Source organism: Falco biarmicus, chromosome 9, assembly GCF_023638135.1.
Source record: "Falco biarmicus isolate bFalBia1 chromosome 9, bFalBia1.pri, whole genome shotgun sequence".
Taxonomy (NCBI): Eukaryota; Metazoa; Chordata; class Aves; order Falconiformes; family Falconidae; genus Falco; species Falco biarmicus.
In genome coordinates, this window is record NC_079296.1 from 5,601,474 (window position 1) to 5,622,048 (window position 20,575).

The following is a 20,575-nucleotide window of genomic DNA, read 5'->3' on the forward strand; positions in this document are numbered from 1 at the left end:
CACAGGGGGGAAAGACACACATCTGTGAATACAGCTAAACCTATTCAGTTGCCTATTTGTGTAAACTAACAGTGAACATATTAATTATTACTTAGAAGAGAGTATATTCAAATGCATTTTTTTCCTAACACAAGAAGAAATAAAAGACACAATGAGAAATAAAGAAAATTGACATGAGTTATATTAGACTATTTTTCCCCCTTTCCACAATAAGAATTAAAATCTTAACATATTGATTTCTATATATTTTCTGTTTATCTGTTTTGTCCACTGTATCTCTGCCAGTTGCCCCAGGCAATCAACAAAGCTACGCTTGTTCAGCCTTTGATCATCCCTGTGCTTGAATATTAGCATATGCATACTCTCATCCTCCCCTTTATCCTGTTAATAAAGCTCCAAACTCCCTCTGCTGATGTTCAAGAAAGCAATCCACTCCAGAGCCCCCAATGATTTGCCCCCATTCCCTCCTCTGCTCAGGACTCAGAATACTAACTACTATGCACGAGTTGTGTAAGTGCTTATCCACCGGCCCTCTGTGGAGCAATTCTTACTTGTTTGATGCAGTCCACGTTTGACAGACGTTCCTGGATCAGATTGGCCCAAAGCGCATTGGGAATTTTCTAAAGAAAGAACAAAAAAAGGCTGAATATTCACAATTGAGTTCAAAAGGAATTTTACCATGCAGGCGTATTCCGGTTAAAGGTGAAGTGAGATGTCATCTTAAAAATAAATAAATAAATCTGTGCAACTCCCAAGTCATTAACATAATATATCAGAGAGCTAATAAGGGCACAAAAATCAGTATTAAAGGTAAGCTGAACAGAAAGCCTACATCCATGCTTTTTGCACACTAACATGGAAGCAGGGCCAAGTCTGGCACGCTAACACACACACTGGACACCAAACCCGCAAAGGGATCCGTAAGAACACCACATTCACAATAGTCCTTCTTACCACGAGTGTCTGACCCACTACTGCTTCATAGGTCAGCTGGCTCAGCTTTAGTGATCTTCACAGGTATCGTGTGAGACAAGCAGAATCTCAGACACACAGCAAGTAACAACAGTCTGATATTCGGGAGGTTTGTTTCACAATTTCAAGCAACTGTCACTCTTTCATGAACCAGAAAGTTTATTTAAAATACATCTAGTTTATTTAACATACATCTTATGGTTAAAGTTAGTTTTAAAGTTAGTTCATATTTAAACTCAGGACTGTGAAATGGATTGAAACTGCATGTGCCAGTATTTTCAGAAGTGCTGTTTCTTTTTTTTACTTTACCCATGTCTAGAGATGTTTTGTAAGACAGTATTTGCTATCTAACAGAAGAACAGAGTTCCTCTACAGATTTAGCTTCCCCCTCCGCCCAATATTTCTTCCATCATTGTATTAGATTTCCTGAGAAGAAACTAACAATACCCTTCTTTCCTTCTTGTAAGAATTTTCTTCACTACCTTGTTAATTTAGGCCTTCAATCTATGCTGAACTTGGTTAAACAAACTCTGTTAGCCAGTTTAACTTGATAAAAGTCTAAACCTTTGGCCATGTCAGGCAGAACTGCTGTTAATCATTTGACCAAATGCCTTGTCTCGGTCTCATTCATTTTATTGTTATTGGCAAAATAAAAGTCAGAAAAAAATCTGCAGTCAGATTCTCTACTTCCTGAGTCAAAAAATTATCTTTCACCTAACAATGTGAGGTTGACATTTTGTTCCATGCGGTTCCATATATTGTGGGTTCCCATCTCTTTTTTTCTAACCAAACAGTCTGAAGAGCATAATCCTAAAAAAAGAGTATTTCTGTAGGCTTATGTTGTACTAAAGGATGTAGAGAAATAAAATGAAAATGTGGCTGACTATGCAGAAAGATTTCATAACAATCTTCTTCATTAAATCATGAAACTATGTGACCAAGAGTGGTGGAAACACTATCACACAAGTCACTTCAAAGAGTGGAGAAAGCACTGCAGAATACAGAAGAGAGACCAGTCGTCATCTGACTGTGGAACAGACAAGGTGGCCCAGTCAGGTAGTGGGTTTTCTTGTTTCATTTATCTCTGCTGTCCCCAGTCCTCAGTGCCTTTCCTAATATCAGCCATTCGTAAGGCAACATTCAAGCAGGTAAAAAAGGGAAAGAAATTGCTGTGTTTCTTGAAAGTCATCAGGTCCCTTAGGGTGCTGCGTCAAAGCCTCCTGCAGCCTCTCACTGCTGGAGCCTGGGTCTGTGGCTTTGAGTCTGTCACCTTCCAAAGGTGCATCAAGCTGCTATCAAAAACAGCTAGCGTCTTGCTTACTTCTTTGATGTGTCATGTCAAGACAGACTAGCAACTGCTGGGGGTCTACTCTGCTAAGCCTTGCCAAACCAATTTAAACCAAAATTATACTAACTTCTTTCAGTGCAGTGGTATTCTTAGTCCTCTCTTTTGAGCAGGGTTTATTGCACAAAAAACTGTCAAGGACACACATGCAGGTATTTCAGTGTTTTAGTTCCTTCTGCTCTCTGTGGCTCCATTCCAGTCTCATTTCCTGGTCAGTTTTCCTCCTACTGAGCAGTGGCCTACAAAATCATTTTCAATAGGTTGCTTGCAGAATGCCTCATTATTCAACTAGAAATCATTAAATCTGATACATATCAGGTAGCACATTTACAATTTCTCTCATAAACACTCACATAAATATATCATGAGCCTGGTAGATGGGACTGTACCTCCCAGGAATTGCAATAATGGACTATGACACATTTCTACTTGATAACTGCAGAACCATATCTTATCTAAGACACGCCGAGTCTGTCCCAACATTCCGTTTAGTTAACGGAAAGACCTGCTGCTATGGTATTTTGTTTATGTTCACACCACTTTTCTGTGCACACTGGTTTAATCACTATTCCCATACTGATGAAAAACGGTACTCACTCATTATTAATTTTAAATATTCCATGTTATTTCAGGGACATCATACATCAACTTACATGCCTGATCTACTCAGAGTTAAATGTGAATGATCTTTTCATAAAACTGCTACTCTTTTTTGGGGGGGAGGGAAGGAGCACTTTCACTGGACATTTTTATTGCAAGGTTTGGATATATTTGTTCTGAAAACAGCTACAGCTAAAAACCTCTGGGTTCTCCAAGTTTGCACCTTGGAGAGAAACGCAGTCAAGCTGAAGAAACAGAGTTTAGTATTCTGAGAATCATGCATGTTTAGATGTAGCTTGTTCTGATAAATGCACATGAAAGGCTGGCCTTTTTTATGTGTACACAAGACTGGAACAGTTCCTATTTGTTCCTTCATAGTGGCATGTCCTGGAATAGATTAGAATGCTGACCATGCATAGATAAGGATGCCTTGGGTTTTCCTTTATTATATTTCTTCTTAAAAAGCACAGGGATATGATGCAACTCTAGAGTAGTTTTCAGTCATTAAGCAGTATGCAAACACCTTAACTGCAATTTAGTATAGCATTAAGAACACACCCATCCCACAAGCCCACAATTACCACAGTTGTTTCAACTTCTTTTATTATCCAGTTAACAGGAAAAGTGAAACATGCGATAGCTCATCATTAAACTTCACTATAGGAAAAACCTGAAGGTGCTTCCCATTAACATTATAATAACTAGAGATGGGGGAATAATTTGCAATGATTTATCCAAAAATGTAGCCTCTTTTTCTGTTCATGGAATATTTATTGATAGCTCGTGGTTCTTCAAATGTATTGAATATTCAAAAAATTTGACTTTGTTTTTAAAATAATTTTACATGCAGAATGATCACATTTTGCTTTGAACAGTCAATATTTAAAATTCACTACCTGAGCTGTGCTCATTAGTAAGTGGCCAGGTGTGCGTTAGTGAATGATCGGATGTCCAACTTGAAAAATTGAGCTTTAGAGAATAATCACGTATTTAAAATATGCTTTCCATGAATTCTTGTGCCAGAAAAACTCAAAATGCTTTAATATTCACTGGGAGCAAACACAAAAGAGATGAAAGCTTGGCTAAAGATAAGTAAAATATGTGAACAAACATTTGCAGACCTTTTTGCAGTGTTTGCCCAGATCTAGTAACACTGGCCTACTGACCTAAAAATGAATGACCTTTGGCTCTGGGGTTAATTTAGCCACAGTAACTTATATGCATGAAATGTTCCTCTAACAACATTAAACAGCGTTATATGATCTTCACACCAGACTTTCAAAACAGTCTTAGTTCCTGCTTTTCCTCTTTCCATTTATTAAATTGCTTTGGCCAGGACTACAACTTTTTAATGCCCTGGTTGCATCAAAGATAGTATAAACAGCTATTGTTCTGTTCCTGAATAGACACTCAAACCCTATTAGTGCTAATGGATGTTATGTATGCTAGAGGAGTCAAGTTAACCACTTGCTTCAGCAGAATCAGGGGTCAGTTACAGCAACAGTAGATTTAGTCAGCAGACGTGACTCAGTAGGGGAAAATACAGCTCTGGAGATGACAATTTGGCTACGTTTTAAGTCATTGTAAAGCTTACATTGATTTAGAGGAAGTAAGGAGCTCCCTCCTAGTTTTAGGCATAACATGTGAAGAATCAAGCTCATATAAAAGAACAAAAGAAATGATTTAGTGAAAACTTCTTCTAGGATCTAACATCTCAAAAACAAAGGCAAACTGCAGAGTACTAAACCACCACCACATTCTGTTCTCTGGGTGTTCCTTACTACCTGATTAGCCTTGACATTTTGGACTTTCATCTTCCATACCATCCATCTTTTTAAATCAAATAAACCCAAAAGGACACCCTTGAAAGTGCATCTGTATAGTCTGAAATATGTTAATAATTACAGTAATTAAACCAAAGGGAATTTTTGTTTTAAATTCTCCCCCTCCAAGTTGAAATTTATGAACCTAGCAAAACAATCTTTAATAATTAGAAGATTTCTAAGTACATATTCTGAATAAGAATCATTTCATATCATCCCAACCAAAAGCAAACCCTTTTGCCAGTAAGTTCAGTGAGAACAACGAACTCTTTCCTCTCAGATCTTTAAGTATATTACTCAAGGCATCTCCAAACTGCATTCACTAATGCAGTGTAATAAACACTACCCTATTTTCAGCCTGATTTTCTACAGAAAAAAAAAAAATCTATGTATCACACCATCTACCATCTCAGCAAGTTATAAATCTGTTGGCCAGTTCTAATCAAATTTAGCAGTAGTTTAGAATTCTCACAGATATGAAATTGCTTTAATTTTTATGAAAATAGGTGATGAGGGAGAAAAGATAAACTCAAACTAGTTGACTTGCTAGACAGAGTACAGACTTCTTTCATTCTATTACTCATGGAACAGGACATCTGAAGAAAGGAATCAGCTAAAAGGGGAGGAATCAGAAGCAGAGATGCTTCTGTGTATTTGGGATATTTTTTTCAACATATTTTTCTGATCTACTTGTCACTAGCCTTCAATAACAAGACAATTACATTGCTGATCAACTAATCCTGTGAGTCATGGCATCTGGAAAGAATGTTCTTCAGACCAACTGCTTTGAACATTAGTTAGGAGGCCCACAATGATGCATGAATGGACTTGAAAACCTGCTTGGAGCAAACCAGGTACTTTGAGTTGGGTAGAGCACACAACCCAAGAACTGAATGATCTCCCGAGTCAGCTGCTATTGCCTCAGCTTGAGAGCTTCCAGGTTTTCAGTAACTGACTGGATTGTCATACTCCTTTTGAGTTAATGCACCAAGTAAGTTATTTGTGTCATGCTACAGAGAAATCAAGTATGCACAACTAAGTAGCACTGTCAGATCAAAAAAAGTTCTTTGTGTACATATTTTCCAGAGCATTTTGTACCAAAGGAGACCTCGGAGACTAGTGCTTATTTTATTGAGGTTATCAAACATGCTGAAATAGAAGACGCTTTGTTTCATGACATAATGAAACATTCTTTAAATTGTACTGTGCTTACCTGGACTTGTCTCAATTCTGTTGCTCATGTCTAAGGTTAATGTTTTCAAGACCTCCATTACTTTACATTGTCTTCCTCTCCTGCCCCTGTTCTACGCCCCGACACATTCTTATCTTTGCTCATGTCTTCTATCTAGCAGAGGTTACCCTTCTTCTCTGAAAGACCCTGTACCTACAGATACACAAACCAATGTACAAACCACCACAGATATAAAAATATTTGCTCTGATCTACTCAACTCAGAGCAGTGGAAATCATGGGAACGCCACATAATTCCTTTACTGTGAAATGAGAACTACTATTATTACAACCTCTTACACACCTGTTTTCTTTCTTTATATGCCTTTGCTTCCTTTGTCAGTGCCAATATTTCCTTGAATAACAAAGTCTCCTGAGAGACACGTATGGCATCCAAATGTTTACAAAGCCACATTGCCTGAGGGAAGAAGGAAAAAAAAAACCAAACCAAAGGTCAAAATATTTGGAAAGAAAATGAAGGACTTTTTCAGAAGGCTGCAGAAAGATAGAGAGCATTTTCCTAGCTTTCCTTTCAGTAAACAGACTATATATGTAACTTTAAGCAGTTTCTTATAAAGATGTTCAGGAGTCTACAGCTTTGAATAAGGTCTTTTTCATCTAATGTACTATAACACAGATCATAAAGAAGAAAGCACTTTTCATAGCATGCATACACCACCATCATCTGCAACTTCTGTGGTCAGCTTTCTCTGTGGTTGAAACACAACTCTGACATTTTCTATTAAGCAGTACCAGTGGACATGACAGACAACTGGCCATGCAAATGGAGCAATCCATAATATGGGAACACCAGAAACGTGTAACTACGGTATTCCTCCCAGGTTAATTAGTCCTGTTAAAAAGCTGGGAAAACAAGGTGGGCAGAATTCTGTTGCATTACGTTAGTATCACTACCGCTACCTAAGCGAGTTCTTGCAGAGCTCTCTTGCATGTTTCCATTTAACCTGTAGTGTAATGTACAGGTGTATCCCTTAGGAATGCCACCCTTCAATTCATCTTGTGCTCTTCTATCACTTAGCAAATCTTGAAAATCACATTCTCAGAATAAGATTTTCACAAGTACTGAGCTCAGTAGAAAGTAAAAAGGGTAAAGGACAATGTTGTATCATAGAAGGCAGTATACTTACAACTGTAGTTTTCCCAGAAGCAGGTGGACCAAGTACACAAATTCTTGGAGCTATGAAACAAGAATATGTGAATGTCAAGATGCAGAAGACCAAAAATCCCAACCAGTTTCCCCACTATTGCATTGTACAATATAAATGTAATCACAATTAAACAATTATTTCAGTTGGAAATCTGCCTGAACAGAGACTTCAGGATTGGGCTCCACTGGGGAAAAAAAGGGGGAACACTAAGTCAGTCAGTGCCACCTGGGTCTTCCTTTAATCTCCATGGTCAATGAGATTAATACTCTGACTAAACATGCCACTTAGAGAGATATCTTATAATCTCTCTATCTCAATCAATTTAACACATGGATAGTTTAGTGGGTGAACCAGAGCATAAGATACATGAGTTTAACTTTTATTCCCAAAACATTGATTTAGACCCAACACATTTTGTGATGAAAAAATATTTTAACTTGTACATGCAGGACAGGACTATTTATAAGTGACTATTATCATAATCATAGAACAGATAAGATTGAATGGGACTTCTTGAGATCATCTCTTCTCTCGTTTCCCTTACACAGTATGGTAGTAAAAATACTTTTTATTTTTGCAAAGCTTTTGGCTCTCATCACAAAAGATGCAATTTCACTTTTTAGTTTCATCTAAATAGGTTGTGTCAGGGCTCAGAGATTCAGGTACTGCAAAATTAAGCATTCTCTCTCTACCCTTTTGAACAGTTACCTTCAATTTTTCTAGTCATCATTAAAAGTCATGTAATTTTCTTTGTCCCTGTATCTTGTGTTCCTCTACTGCGTGTCCCTCTTCTTTCCCTGAGGGGACGAGGTGGGAAAAATGCATCCCAGCTCTGGGGAATTCTTAATCTAATGCTTACAGACAACACAATAGGTATCACTGTTCTAAGTTTCATCAAGAATGAATTAAGAGGCAAGACAAACAAGGGGAAATGGAGTAACTCTTAGGAAAAAGTACATGGGACTTTTTCCATGAACACACCTTGGACTGCAATCCCTTGAGCTGTCATTTTATACTAAATTTGATGTTTCTTCCCCCCTATACCCTGGGGAGAAACAAACAAACCAAAACAGACTTTATACAGAACGGATAGTTTACTATTTAGTGGCAGTAACATAGGTCAAAACAGAGGCGGGATCTAGTCACCCAAAAACCTCTTCAGCTTTTGATAACCAAGAGAGATACAGTGCCTGATGGCAGCAGACAGGAAAGGATGTGAAATGTATTTTTATAAGGCTTTCCATGCACTTAACAGTTATTGGGCAGGTGCAATTTTTAAACATACATGAAACCCAAATTACAGATTCATCTTTACAAAGTTATCTGACTTGGAAGGTTTAAGAAAAACTCCCCCCTTATTGGTTCTTGCAAGTGCAACAGAACTAGTACACAATGTAGAAAAATACTTTAAAAGGATACATCAGCTGTTTTTATCACCTAATTTCTTTCAAATGTAATGTGATTAAATCCTAGGGTGTTTTTTTTTAATCTAACACCTTGAAACTCCAGCCCGGTACTTAGGAATTATTTATAAACAGCGTCATAAAAGAGTGCTCGGGTGCCAACACTAATCAACTTCTTCAAACCACTTCAAAGAAAATCAAAAAACCTTTCCATCCACAGATCCTTTTGAGGTTTAACTAGGAGCATGATTTAAAATTCACAAGAAAACCCTTAGGTATTGAAGCTTTAATACACAGCTTTCTTGGACAAACGTTTGATAAAAAACGAAACATACCATTATATACACCATATCATGCTTTAATATTGCCCAGGGCTACTGTAAATGCTCACTTTGTACTAAATCTGGTTTTCTCTCTGCTTAGTGGCTGGCAGCAGATGGGGCAGTGTAATTCACTGATTTACTCATTTGCACACTTGTAAGACTCCTCTAAAGCCTTCTCCCTAAACATATGACACAAGGGCACAACCAGGACACCACTGTATGTAATGTTTAACCCTCTCCAATCAGCAAATAGTCAGTATTTAATACTGGAAGTCTGCACCAGCAGCTAAACGAAGTGAGGAAAATCTAGAAGATGCCTTTTCCTTCAGTAACAAATCACATCTCATTCCATGTTTAGTCTTGATGAAATGTTACAGGATTTACTCTTCCAAGTAAATTAAGTTTTAACATTCAACAATGTTTTTAGTAAAAACAAAATTAATCCTGGAATAATGAAAAAGAACAGCTGGACTCACTGAGTTCCATTTAAGTCCAATAGATTCTATGGGTAATATTAAGGTAACAAAATTTGCTTAACTTGTAAGAGAAATCCTTTGTCAAACAGGAGACACACGCAGTATACCATGAACATTCTTGCAGAACTTTTTACATTTCTTCAGAGGTTTGACTGTAAAGGAAGAACTCCCAGAAATGCCACTTGGACCCTGAAAGCTTTTTCCATTAGCACAAACCAAGATAATAGTGTAGAAAACTAGTATCTTCATATATGAAAGAATTATCAGTCTTCATGTGGTTCTTTAAGGTTTTTAGAAGGAACACATGAGAGAACAATAGTAGAGAGCCTTAAGCACACTTTAGCCACACATTTGACCTACGAGATTTTCAAGACAGTTGTAAGCTATAATCATCATTAGACTTGTTTATATTTTTAAGAGTACTTTAGATCCTATTATTAATTAAAAAGGTTTTCTAACTTCACACCTGGGATAGATGCAATGCTTCTTTTCCACGCATCTCCGTTTGAAATTTTCTCTAGGGCTAAAACTGTCTAGCAAGGCAAGATCATGAAAATTCATCACTTTACTGATGGCTCTAATAAGGTTTTTTTTTTTCTTCTAAATAGTCAGCACCTTCAGCCACGATCAAAAGGTAAAATCAACTCTGCTACAGATTTCTGTTACATTATTTTCCATATATAATTTATTCTTAAAACAACATTTAGGCTTTAATTTTAATTGGAGTTCTTTGGCTTTCTTAATAGGTTTTTCCAGACCAAAAGCAGACAGCATTTTTCCTTTGACAAACAACTGCTGTAGTTCTATCTTTAGCCTCTAAGTACTGAAGTCATAAAATGGAAACCTGCCTAATTCTGTTCAAATAATACTGCGGGGCTCATGGACAAATGTTAGCTCAATGTGAAGAAATTTTATCAGCATTCTGTCAAACCGCACAAAATTCTTCTGCATATTTTCCATGGGTCTATAAAACAGATTGATTACTCATGCTGCCTGTAACAGAAAAGGCTGGACACAATTTGCAGGATTTGAAATTATTTTTTTTTTGCTATTTAGCAGCATTTCAGTCAACATCCATCTGATCACCACCACTAAGAGCTCACGGCACCTCTAGTGATAATGATTTCATTGATGCTGCAGCAGAACTTTCATAATGGTTTACCATGGTTTTAAAGAAACATCAAAGCAACATGACACCAGCTATCCCTGACAGCTCATGCAGAACAAAAATTATAGTTCAGTTGTGCATATCCAAATATAATCTGCCTAAGGGTGAACAGTTTGTAAATCAAATAATTTGATTGAGAGTACATGCTTTTATTGTGTAGAATCCAGACTTCCTATTCAATTTATCAGGTTTTGTTATACATACAAGTAGGCATGCTCCCTGTTCCTTCATCTGAGATGCCACTGAGCAGTGGAACTCATTAACAGCAGCTAGTAACTAACTAATCAAAAAACAGAGAATCTGCCAGCCCAGGTAGAATAGGAAACCAAATTTACACCTGACAAAAGGAGTAATTAGCGAGCTTAAAGACAACAGGAAATATCAGATGGGGCACAGAACGCATTAATAATTAATACACTAGAACTCTTTGTTATTCCCTTAGAGGGTTTCATTGTTATAACTGTTAAAGTGCATTTTTTATTAGATTACCCACTAAAAAAAGAAATTAAAAGCATCTTACCTATAACTATTCCAAAACGCTCACTTTTTTCTCCACCCCTCCCACCCACCCCCCAAAACACAGTCTGAAAAGTTTTATCCATCATCTGCCAACTGAAGTGCAGCCTTCAAACAGCTGTTTACAAATAAGGAATTGAACTATTTATGGTGTCTCAGTTTTCACATACCATCATCATTGTTTTGCTTTAAGTGGTTTATCATATACTGAATGGGATCATCTGGCTTATGAATTAATAGTTCTTCAAGCATGTTCTGAAAATAAATAGGACAAAGTCAGAGGAAAATTTAACATAGCTATGCAGTTATGATATATTGCATTTTTACAGCAATGTTACAATGAGGATCTTAAAGAATTTATAAATGCTTGTTTATTTTCTTAAGGCCCCTTTCATAGACAAAATTCAGACTATGAAACCCGTTTTCAATGCTGAAAAAACTGAAGTAAAGCATGGTCAGAAATTTTCCAATTAAAAAACCCACAAAACCTATTTGCTTTGACTTATTTATGATACATACAGAGACCAGAAAGGTTTGCCTCGAGCAGTATGGTGTTGATAAGTGTTGAACCAGCATTTACATAAAAACCATACAAGGAGTTTCAAAACCAGAGTCAACTTATATTACTGTCTCCGCAGGGCAAGTTAAACCTCCTTCTGAAGCACATTCCCACAAGTTTCTGACTAGCCTAGAGGACTGCAGAACAGATAAGACCTGCAGAAAACACAAAACCAACAACTAATCAAAGCCACAAAACCAGCACATTTCATTTTGGTAACTACCAGTCTTCCTCCTACATGAAAAGTAAGCGGTGGGGGGAAGGCTTAAATAATTTCCTTGAATGTCTATTTCAGAGCCCATTTTCGTATTAAATATTTGAGATTATACAGGGCCTTGCTTCACCAAGCACCAAAAGCAGTGTGGATCTTCTGCTCATTTCAGTGAGGATTGTAGCTTTTACAGGCAGAGAAAGAAATAATACTGAGAAACACTAACTCCATAGATTTTCTTAAAAGACATTTCAGCATAGCCAAAAAATCTGTAATTAGAACTAAACACCAAACAGCAACTAATGTTCTGACGTAGATTACCTACTGAAATGCTTGCACTAGAATAGGACATCTCTTTCTAAAAATCAGTCATAACACTTTAATATTTGCAAGTAAATTCCATAAAATCTGTATATTCCATAAAATTTTATATTCTAACCAATTGATTGTCTTTTATTGGAGTGGCCTATTTTCCTTTTCTAATTCATCCACTTCATTATAATAATTAAAACACTCAATTTTATTTACAAACTGTTTTACATCCAAGTTCTGATGCTTCAAGATCTGCGCAGTGCATAGCATGGAGTATAAAATTTGTATTTTTATTGGGAGTACATTTAAAAATTACTACCTTTTTTAAATTTCATAACATTCATTTAAACTAACAAAACTTAATTTGGTGCCACAATTATCAGCAGCTGTAAAGACAAAAAAAAAGCTAAGAAAATCTGGTGTTACTACGAACTGTTCAGGCTGACAGTGATTGATACTTTCACTATTTCATGCCCAAGCCCTACCAGATTTACACACATGCTTCATTTAATTCAGCTCTGCTAATCTCAGTTTAATTTTGCATGAGTTGTTACCGTTAATCCCTCGGGGAGGGTCACGTTTTGGGTGTCGTGTTTTAGGCTTCACATTTGGGGGTTTTTAAATGTTTTAAGTTTAGGGCAGTAATTTCAATGCTGTGTTTGTTTGTACCATTATGTTGCTGCAATACAACTGAAGCATGAAAAGGGGGCTCCGAGTAAATTCCTGAGCGTTTAATGTAAAATGAGATCCTGCAGCTGCGTTCAATGCCTCATGGCACGGAGAACACAGTATTTCCGTAAAAAAACCCACAAATATGCTACACTAGACATACCCCATGGCCCTGAGTTACAAGAAAAAAAACAAAAGGTGTTTGTGTGTAGGGATAGGAAATAAAATAAGCACGTGTGTGTTTTCTAGTGGATTTGAAAAAGTAAAAAGGCCTTATAACATAGAGTTACGAGTTAGCAGCGGTACACAGGGGAAGTCTCTCTAACAAGTTCTCGTATCGGGGCAGCAGAACTATTACTCAGTCACTCGCAGAAGCCTCCCCACGCACGACAGAAGGGCTTTCTCCGAACTCACAGAACAAAACATACCTTTTTTTAAGGCAGGGAACCCCACCGTGCTATTTACTGAAATCACAGCGATGTGAGCAGTGTACCTCTTTATTTTTGACACACACGGCTCCACAGAGAAGCCACCGCAGCAGCAGGGCGGGCAGGGAGCGGTGTCGGGGAAGGCGGGGAGGGGGCTGCCGGGCCGTTCCCTCAGCGGCCCCTCGGGCGGGGCGAACCCTCGGCCCAGCCCTTCCCGCCCTCCGTCCGCTCCCGCCGCCTCCCTCCCCGCGGCCCGGCCCGCCCCGGCCCGGCCTTTCCCGGCTTCCACACCTGCCTCCCGCAGGCTGCCGCCTTCCTCCGCGAAGAAACGGCACGTACGAACCCCAGCAGTTGCCAGGCTACCGTTAAACTTAATTAAGTTAATTAATTAAGAGAGCCCTCGGCAGGTGCGCTTTCCCCTCACGCGGGGACACCCGCCCGCCGGTTTCCACAGGAGCCCGGTACCGGCCGCTGAGGGGAGGGCGGCGGCGCTGCCCCCCAGAGCCAGCCGGGCTCGGGCCCCCCGCCGGAGGTCGTGAGGAAACCGGGCGGCCCCCCCAGCCCGGGGCCGGGCCGTCGCTCGCGGGTGCCCCTCACCACCCCCCGGGCCCACCGGGCCGGTGTTGGGGTGCCCCCGCGGGGCGGGCGCGGCCCGTTCACCTGCAGGAGCCGGAAGAGCTCCCGCTCCTCCGCGTAGGCGCCCACCGGCGGCGGCCACGGCCGGGTGGGGGCGTCCATGGCCGCCCCTAGCAACCAGCCCCGCCGCTCCGCCGCGTTGCTAAGGCGTGCGTCATCACGGCGCGACGCGGCGAGGCCCCGCGAACTGCCGGGGGTTTCGTCATCGAACAGCGCCGCCCCGCCCCAGGGGAGACGCGCGGTTGCCGGGGAGACGGCGGTGCGGTTGCAGGGGGCCCGGCCAGGCGCTGCCCACACCGGCTCCTCGGCAGGCGCCGCCGGTAGGGAGCCGCGGGGCGGGGGAGCGAGGTCCGCTGGGGCCCCGGGCGGCGGGCAGGGGCGGGGGGCGGCGGGCAGGCGAGCCCCGCGGGAGGGCCCGCCGCGGCCCGGGGGGCGCCGGAGCGGGGCAGCCCTGGGGCGGCCGCGGGGGCCGGAGCAGCCGCCTCTCCCCCCGGCCCGGCCGCAGCCGTGCGGCTGATGCACCGCGCGGTGCTGCGACAGAGCCCGGGGCTGATGGCCCGGACCGGCATCGGGCCCGTCGGGGCGCTCCGCCGCTTTGGCAGCGCCGTTACAAACCGTTACCTTACTCGGGGGCTCTGGGGCTGCAGAGCTTTGACACAACATATCTTACCTTATTGCCTTCTGTTTTCTCCCCCCGCCCCTTTTTTTTAATTTTTCCACTAACCTACACAGTTCCAAAGCAGGTGAAAGAGTTACATATGTAGAACAGCATCGTTTCTAAAAAGCAGCTCCCTTCCTCTCCTTCTCTCCCAAAATCCAGGAGAAAAAAAATGAATGAGATAAAGGAGGCTCTAAAAAACACGGAGCAGAACTACAAGCTCTTCCGGCAGCAGCAGTTTACATTTATTAGAGCACTGCGATGCACCCGAGAGAATGCCCGTGACATGTTAAGACCCGTGGCAAGCATCAGCCAGGTACAAAGTATTCAGCACAAAGTTCTCTGCTGATGAGAACAGGGACCGATGCAGGGCTGTCGTGCACTTGGGTCTAGCTGAGGGATGAATAAATGTTTTTACTAAGGGAAGATGCACAAAAACTCTCTAGTAACATTTGTGTATACCTCTGCAAACCAGTGGCAAAAGATTAAGTAGGGAAGAGAAATACCTATGTTAGGTCTTCCCATTACAGAGAAGGAATTTTACTGCTGAGCATCACTCTATGATTTAGTTTAACACCATCATTTCACTGCTGAGCCGCAGCCAGAAATACAGGGTACAAGAAAACAATCAAACCGACCCTCCTTCCCCAGCCACACATGGAATCCATAATCCTTAACTTGTAGTAACCGGCATGCTTGCCTCTTCCCCCTGGTATTGGTGCTGCTGTATCTTTCTATAGTGCTTATTAAAAATAATGGCTGTGTTACAGAGGTAGGATGATGGATTGAGGGCTGAAAGTCTCAAGTGGGCTAGGGGTTTTCTGGGCTGGTGAGTGAATTGTCTTGGAATTTTTATAACATGGGATGTTTTAAGTAGTGCGAAGAACTTAAACCACCTGCAGACAAGAGGGGGAAGAAAAATCTAAATAAAATTAGAACTGTGGATTTGAGACAGCAGAACCCAGGCACAAAAACCAGCTGGATGCCAAAGCCAGAGTGAAAGCCAAGCTGTTATTAGGATTAGGACACAGTAGCGAGCTGGTTGTCTTTTCTAAGGGCTGATTCTCTCTAATGTAAGTGCTTTGCTCGTAACATTGAAGAGGATTGTGACAGACATAATGCTGAACCATTTTTTCCAAAAATAGGCATTGAGGTTTTGCGTAACATTATGCTGTTTTTAAAAGCGCCAATATTTCAGTGGCATTGAGCAAGCCTGAGCTCTGCTGCTTGGCAGAGGTGGAAGGCCGGTTTGTTGCGGGGATGAAACCTTGTAGGTAACGACTTCAGCAGTTACATTGATCCATCGTTTGTGGTACAGTAACATGTGAACTTTGTGGTGGCAAACTGTACTGCACGGACAGTCCTCAGGGTACCATCACATTACCCCAGGGGGAGGATAAGAAAGGGAAAAGAGCGGGTTACTGGGGAGAACCAGGAGCAACTGATGCAGCACATATTGGTGATGTGTTGTACAGGAATCAAACCGCTACCAAATAGTTTACTAGTGACAAAAACAGACATCCATTTTATTTTACTACCATTCTCCTGAATCAGCCCAACTCTGTTTTTAATTTTGCATGGGTGGGCACAAGAATAAAAACAACTAATGCAGAAATATGTGTGGCCTCAGCCTACAGTTGGCTTGACTGCCAGCTTTCTTTGCATGTAAACACAGACCCTACAGAAAAAAAAATGATACTGCACTTGAACATGGCTACATTTCTATCCCCTAAAAGCTCAATGTGGTAGCATTTTTAGTGTTGAGTGATGACATTTCTCAGAGAAAAAGAGGAAAGCATAGTAAGGTGGAAAAGTCGAAGAGCACACCATGGTCAGGCAATGGCAGCAGCTCCTTAAAAGACTTCTGCGTGGAGTAGGGTATAAAGTCAAATCCCAAGTGAGACAAACTCCTCAACCATTTCTTCAGCCAGAGATTCAAATCACCCAGTGGGTCTCTGCACTGCAGAGCCTGGCTGTGGCCGTGACATCAGCCCAGCGCAGGGGCTGTGCATGAACTCCCCTGGCTGCAGCTCAGCTGCTCCGCAGCTGCTGGCTAATGCAGAGCTGGGCAGCCCTTGCGGGTCGTTGTTCCTTGTAGTCCTGGTCCCCATCCTGGTTAGGCAGGTGCATTAACGCTCTGTTGTTGATGTGGCCAAAAAGAAGTCCTGTTATCCCAGCGGTGAACATCCAAGCTAAAACACTATTCTCTTTAGGACTATTTCGGCTCAGAGCAGCAATAAAAAATCCTGCCACTCACAAGGACACAATGCTCAGCAAACAGTGTGGAAGGAGGAATCTGTAGTGGAAATGGACCCTTAGGGGCCATTTTTTATTTTTCTTACAAACCTGCTGAGAGTTTGCCCAAGCACATAGCATGGCTTTTCTGTATGCAGAAACCATACTGATGTTGGAACAGCTACTTCGTTCTTGTCTTGAAACCTTAACAGAAAGCACTGAAGGTGTTAAGAGTCCAGCTATGACTGCCAACCAGATCGCACAGTATTTTATATTCTGACCACTCACATCTGAAGTGCCTATAATTTCTTTGGAGAAGGTACTTAATCTCTTGGCATAACGTTTCATCATGAATTACCATTCACTCCAAGTAACAAAAAAGCTCAAGGCAAATAGGGAATATCATTGCTATAACAGGTTAGCAAGGACAATTTAGGTTAAATGGGATTAGTTTTCAGTCACATCTAGTGATGCCAAATAACCATGAAGAATGTGTGATGCAAACACATCACTCCAAACCATTCCCAGCACAGTCACTGCCCTCACCTCCCACCGGGCTCTGCCTAGGCAGCCATGGCAGTGGGTACCCTGCTCAAAGCAGGCAGAAACTCTGCTCACGCTTACCCTGTTTCTGCAGTGCTTACAGCGGAGCTGTATTGTTGGCAGTGGTGCTCCTGTACTTCTTCAAAGAGGGAGGAAGGCTCACCGGTGTGCTGACATGCAGATCAGTTGCCCCAGCCCTCTTCGGTCAAGAGGAGCGACAAGCAAACATCTCAGATGTGCTCTAGAAATCCTACTACCTGCCATGTTATTGCAGTTTCCGTAGTGGCTCAGGCCTGCGGTGTCACAAGAGAAAGCAGCTTCTCCTCACTACCCTGAGTAACTTTGCAGCATAAGTTAAATGTAATTTAACATGCATGACTGTCTGTCCCCATGTACAGGTACAGTCCTACATGGACCATCACTGTAACAATTCCACAGACAGGTGTATCCTCAACATGTTCCTAAACATCTGCAACGATCTATGCAATCTCTGCCAGAAGCTGGAAACTCTGCAATCTGGTAACGACATCACCGATGGCATTTTGGAGAGATGCAAGCTGCTCCTTAGCCACAGCAATGATCTGAGCACCATCCGAGCTAAGTAAGTCTCTCCATCAGCTTGGCTTCTCTAAGGCGACTGTCACATATTCCCACTTGACTTCATCAATTCTGTTAGAACACCTTTCTGGCTTTAGCGCGGGTACAAGGTGCTACCCAGTTTGCTCTTCCAGCTGTTGGGAAAACATTGCCAGCCTCCATTCACAAAAAGGGGGTGGTTTATTTGTTCTTTTTACCCGTGCACGGCAGGGCATATACAGGCAGGTTAGCACCCCGAAGTCCCATGCAATGCTCAGGCTGTTTACCTCCTTCCTCCTATCCCTGCTCTGCACAGAGCTCGTTTCTGTGGTACAAGTGCCTGTACGTGCTCTTGAAGCCCTCCAGATCCAGCCCAACAGCGGCACCAGTGTGTTTGGCAGGACTCCTTTCTCAGGATGCAGTTCTAGCCGCGCCTTTTTGTTTTGAGGAAACAGCTGGCTGTGCATTTCTGCTCCTCCACTGGGGTCCTGGGGTGGCACCGTGGGCTCACCAGGTTGCATTGTGGGGACTACTCTGCCAGTTTTTTCCTTCTGTCCCGCAGATACCCCCACGATGTAGTGAATCGCCTGAGCTGTGACGAAGCAAAGAATCATTACGGAGGTGTGGTGAGCCTCATCCCCATCGTTCTAGACTACGTGAAGGAGTGGGTAGACCACACTGAGAAGCTGCCACGGCACATGCTGTGTAACGAGAGTGGTGGAAGTGCTCTCTCTGAGAAGAGGACACCCCAGGGTGCGCCAGCTAGGGCAGCCGTTTCCCAACCACCACCTCCTGTGCCCCTTGGAGCTCAGACCTCAGCTAGTAACAACAAGAATGTACAAGCACAGGGGAGTAAGTGTGTCTGGAAGAAGTACCTGAATAACACAGAAAATCACAGTGGGAAACTTAAAGGTCCCTGGAAACCACCAGGTAGACATGCCTTTTAAGGGATCAAAGTTCACACATCTTCTGCTTACCGCTTTTGATCAGGCAGCTAATTAAAGACAATGAAATAAACACTAGAGATCCTTCCTGTCTGAGTCCACTTTCTGAGGAATTAGCCTCATAAGCCAGACAGACACATACTCTTTCCCTTGCTGATAATTCCACTCTCCTCAAAGTCGTATCCCAACAGACGCAGCTGGAGCACTACAGCTGGTCCCTTTGACCAGCGCTGCGGTGGGAGCAGGGAGTAGGCAGGAGTCATCAGGTTCTAATCTCTCAGGCAATGAATCTTCAGCAAGCTACCTGAAACAGGCGATTACAGTTTCCCAGTCCTCTTGCTGAGGAACTCACTCACCAAAGCCAGAGGTGTGAAGAGCCTGCATGTCTGAAGGACGTGAGGCAGAGTGGCAAAGGCCTCTCATTATAGATTCAGACATGTTTGAGATTTAGACTTGTCCCTAAAGTTCCCTCACCCCACTGAAGTTGTGTGGTGATTTGGACCACTGCATCGATGCTTACGGGACAGCAATGATGTCTCCTTTACATGCCACTGAGCTGCAGTGGGCAGTGTGCTCCAGCTGCGCTCTGTTGCATCCTTCTTGCAGGCTCTCGCGCCATTGCAGGGACACACCACTCCCCTGACACCTGTTTGACTCCTTTGGCATCCAAGCTAGAGATGTAAAGGAGAACAAACCTCATTCTGCACTTAGTTTGGTAGACTGACAATACCCGAACTTGATTGAATAAAACCCCTGTCCTCCCCAGAGCTCTGCAAAACTAACGTCATTTCTGCTAAATGTGATTGACGGGAATCTGGTGGGAGCAGAGAGAGAAAGCTGTGGCCGTTTTCAGATGGTTCCTCTTCAAATTGCAAATTAAAATGTCTGTGCTTTCCCTTTTCCGAGACGAGAATCCAGCTTGCTTAGCTTTCAAGGATGTTACGAGGTCTAGTTCATTAAAAACTGCAAGGCATCTGAAATAGTCTCATGCTGCTTTGCTACCAGCACTTTGCAATTCCAGTGCAGCCACTTTGTGCCGGTGCTGAGAACAGCTGGCTGCCCAGCCTGCCCAGGGAGGGTCGGCAGAGCCACAGGCTATTCCCATTCTCTGGAGCTGAGATGCCCTTTTGGCAGTGCTTTTATTCAACCCGTTAACTGCGAACTTAAGATCTCAATAGCGCGGTGTCTCCCCTGTATCTGACAGCTCTTTTCCCCTCCCACAGGCACATTAGCTCCTGTTCTTTGCATCCTGCTGGAAGACACTCCTGAATAAACAATCTCCCCTTGCATACCTGCCTCAGTGTGCTGCAACTGTGAGAAAGCTTTTGCTTTAAGACAACCAGATTTTAGCAACAAGCAGCCAAAAAAAAAAGGGAGAATTAATGCAGAGGAGGGAACATAGGAAGGAATGATAGCTCCGGTGAAATGGGAAGCGTTTGCAAGAGCATTTTTATTTCTCACAGAACTCCACCTTTCTTTTGCACCTTTTTCCCCCTTCCCCTGTCCACTGCACTGTGGTGCAATATATCTATCCACTCTGGAGTAGGAGCCTATTTTTAGGAGATGACATGATCCAACTGAGTCGAACCTTGGTGAACTCAAAATGGTAACAAAGCTCGCCAGGGTCACCCAGAGACTCCTGGGCACTAGGGGGGCCACAGCTGGCAGCACCAGACCATCACCCTCTCGGGCTTTACTTGCAAGCCCTGTCGCAGAAGCAGCTTCAGGCAGAAAAATCAAAAGACGCTCGCAGCTGCCTTACTGTGTTTCATGTTGCAA

General features: G+C 42.4%; 2 protein-coding genes across 3 annotated transcripts in view; one reads left to right on the forward strand and one right to left on the reverse strand.

The window, feature by feature from the left end:
• Positions 1–14,016, reverse strand: part of AK8 (adenylate kinase 8) — a 72,760-nt gene extending 58,744 nt beyond the window's left edge. The window contains exons 1-5 of the mRNA XM_056351112.1: positions 13,865–14,016; positions 11,196–11,280; positions 7,119–7,168; positions 6,275–6,388; positions 552–620 (exon numbers count right to left, since the gene is read on the reverse strand). Coding sequence (XP_056207087.1) covers positions 552–620; positions 6,275–6,388; positions 7,119–7,168; positions 11,196–11,280; positions 13,865–13,942 — 396 coding nt within the window. The 5' untranslated portion in view covers positions 13,943–14,016. The remainder of the gene's footprint in view (positions 1–551; positions 621–6,274; positions 6,389–7,118; positions 7,169–11,195; positions 11,281–13,864) is intronic.
• Positions 13,497–18,883, forward strand: SPACA9 (sperm acrosome associated 9). Of its 2 annotated transcripts, none has more exons than XM_056351114.1 (4): positions 13,497–13,539; positions 14,661–14,814; positions 17,675–17,877; positions 18,415–18,883. In XM_056351114.1, exons 2-4 carry the CDS (start codon positions 14,671–14,673, stop codon positions 18,797–18,799), a joined length of 732 nt encoding a protein of 243 aa, XP_056207089.1. In that variant the 5' UTR covers positions 13,497–13,539; positions 14,661–14,670; the 3' UTR covers positions 18,800–18,883. The 2 variants fall into 2 exon arrangements, with proteins under 2 accessions (XP_056207089.1, XP_056207088.1); XM_056351113.1 differs by lacking the exon at positions 13,497–13,539 and adding an exon at positions 14,035–14,160.
• Positions 18,884–20,575: the final 1,692 nt, after the last annotated feature.

Bases quoted from the DNA above. Each gene is read 5' to 3' on its own strand.
- SPACA9 (XM_056351114.1), top strand. From the start codon at position 14,671: ATGAATGAGATAAAGGAGGCTCTAAAAAACACGGAGCAGAACTACAAG. The intron at 14,815-17,674 runs GTACAAAGTATT...CCCCATGTACAG, and splicing joins CCGTGGCAAGCATCAGCCAG to GTACAGTCCTACATGGACCA. The intron at 17,878-18,414 runs GTAAGTCTCTCC...TCTGTCCCGCAG, and splicing joins CTGAGCACCATCCGAGCTAA to ATACCCCCACGATGTAGTGA.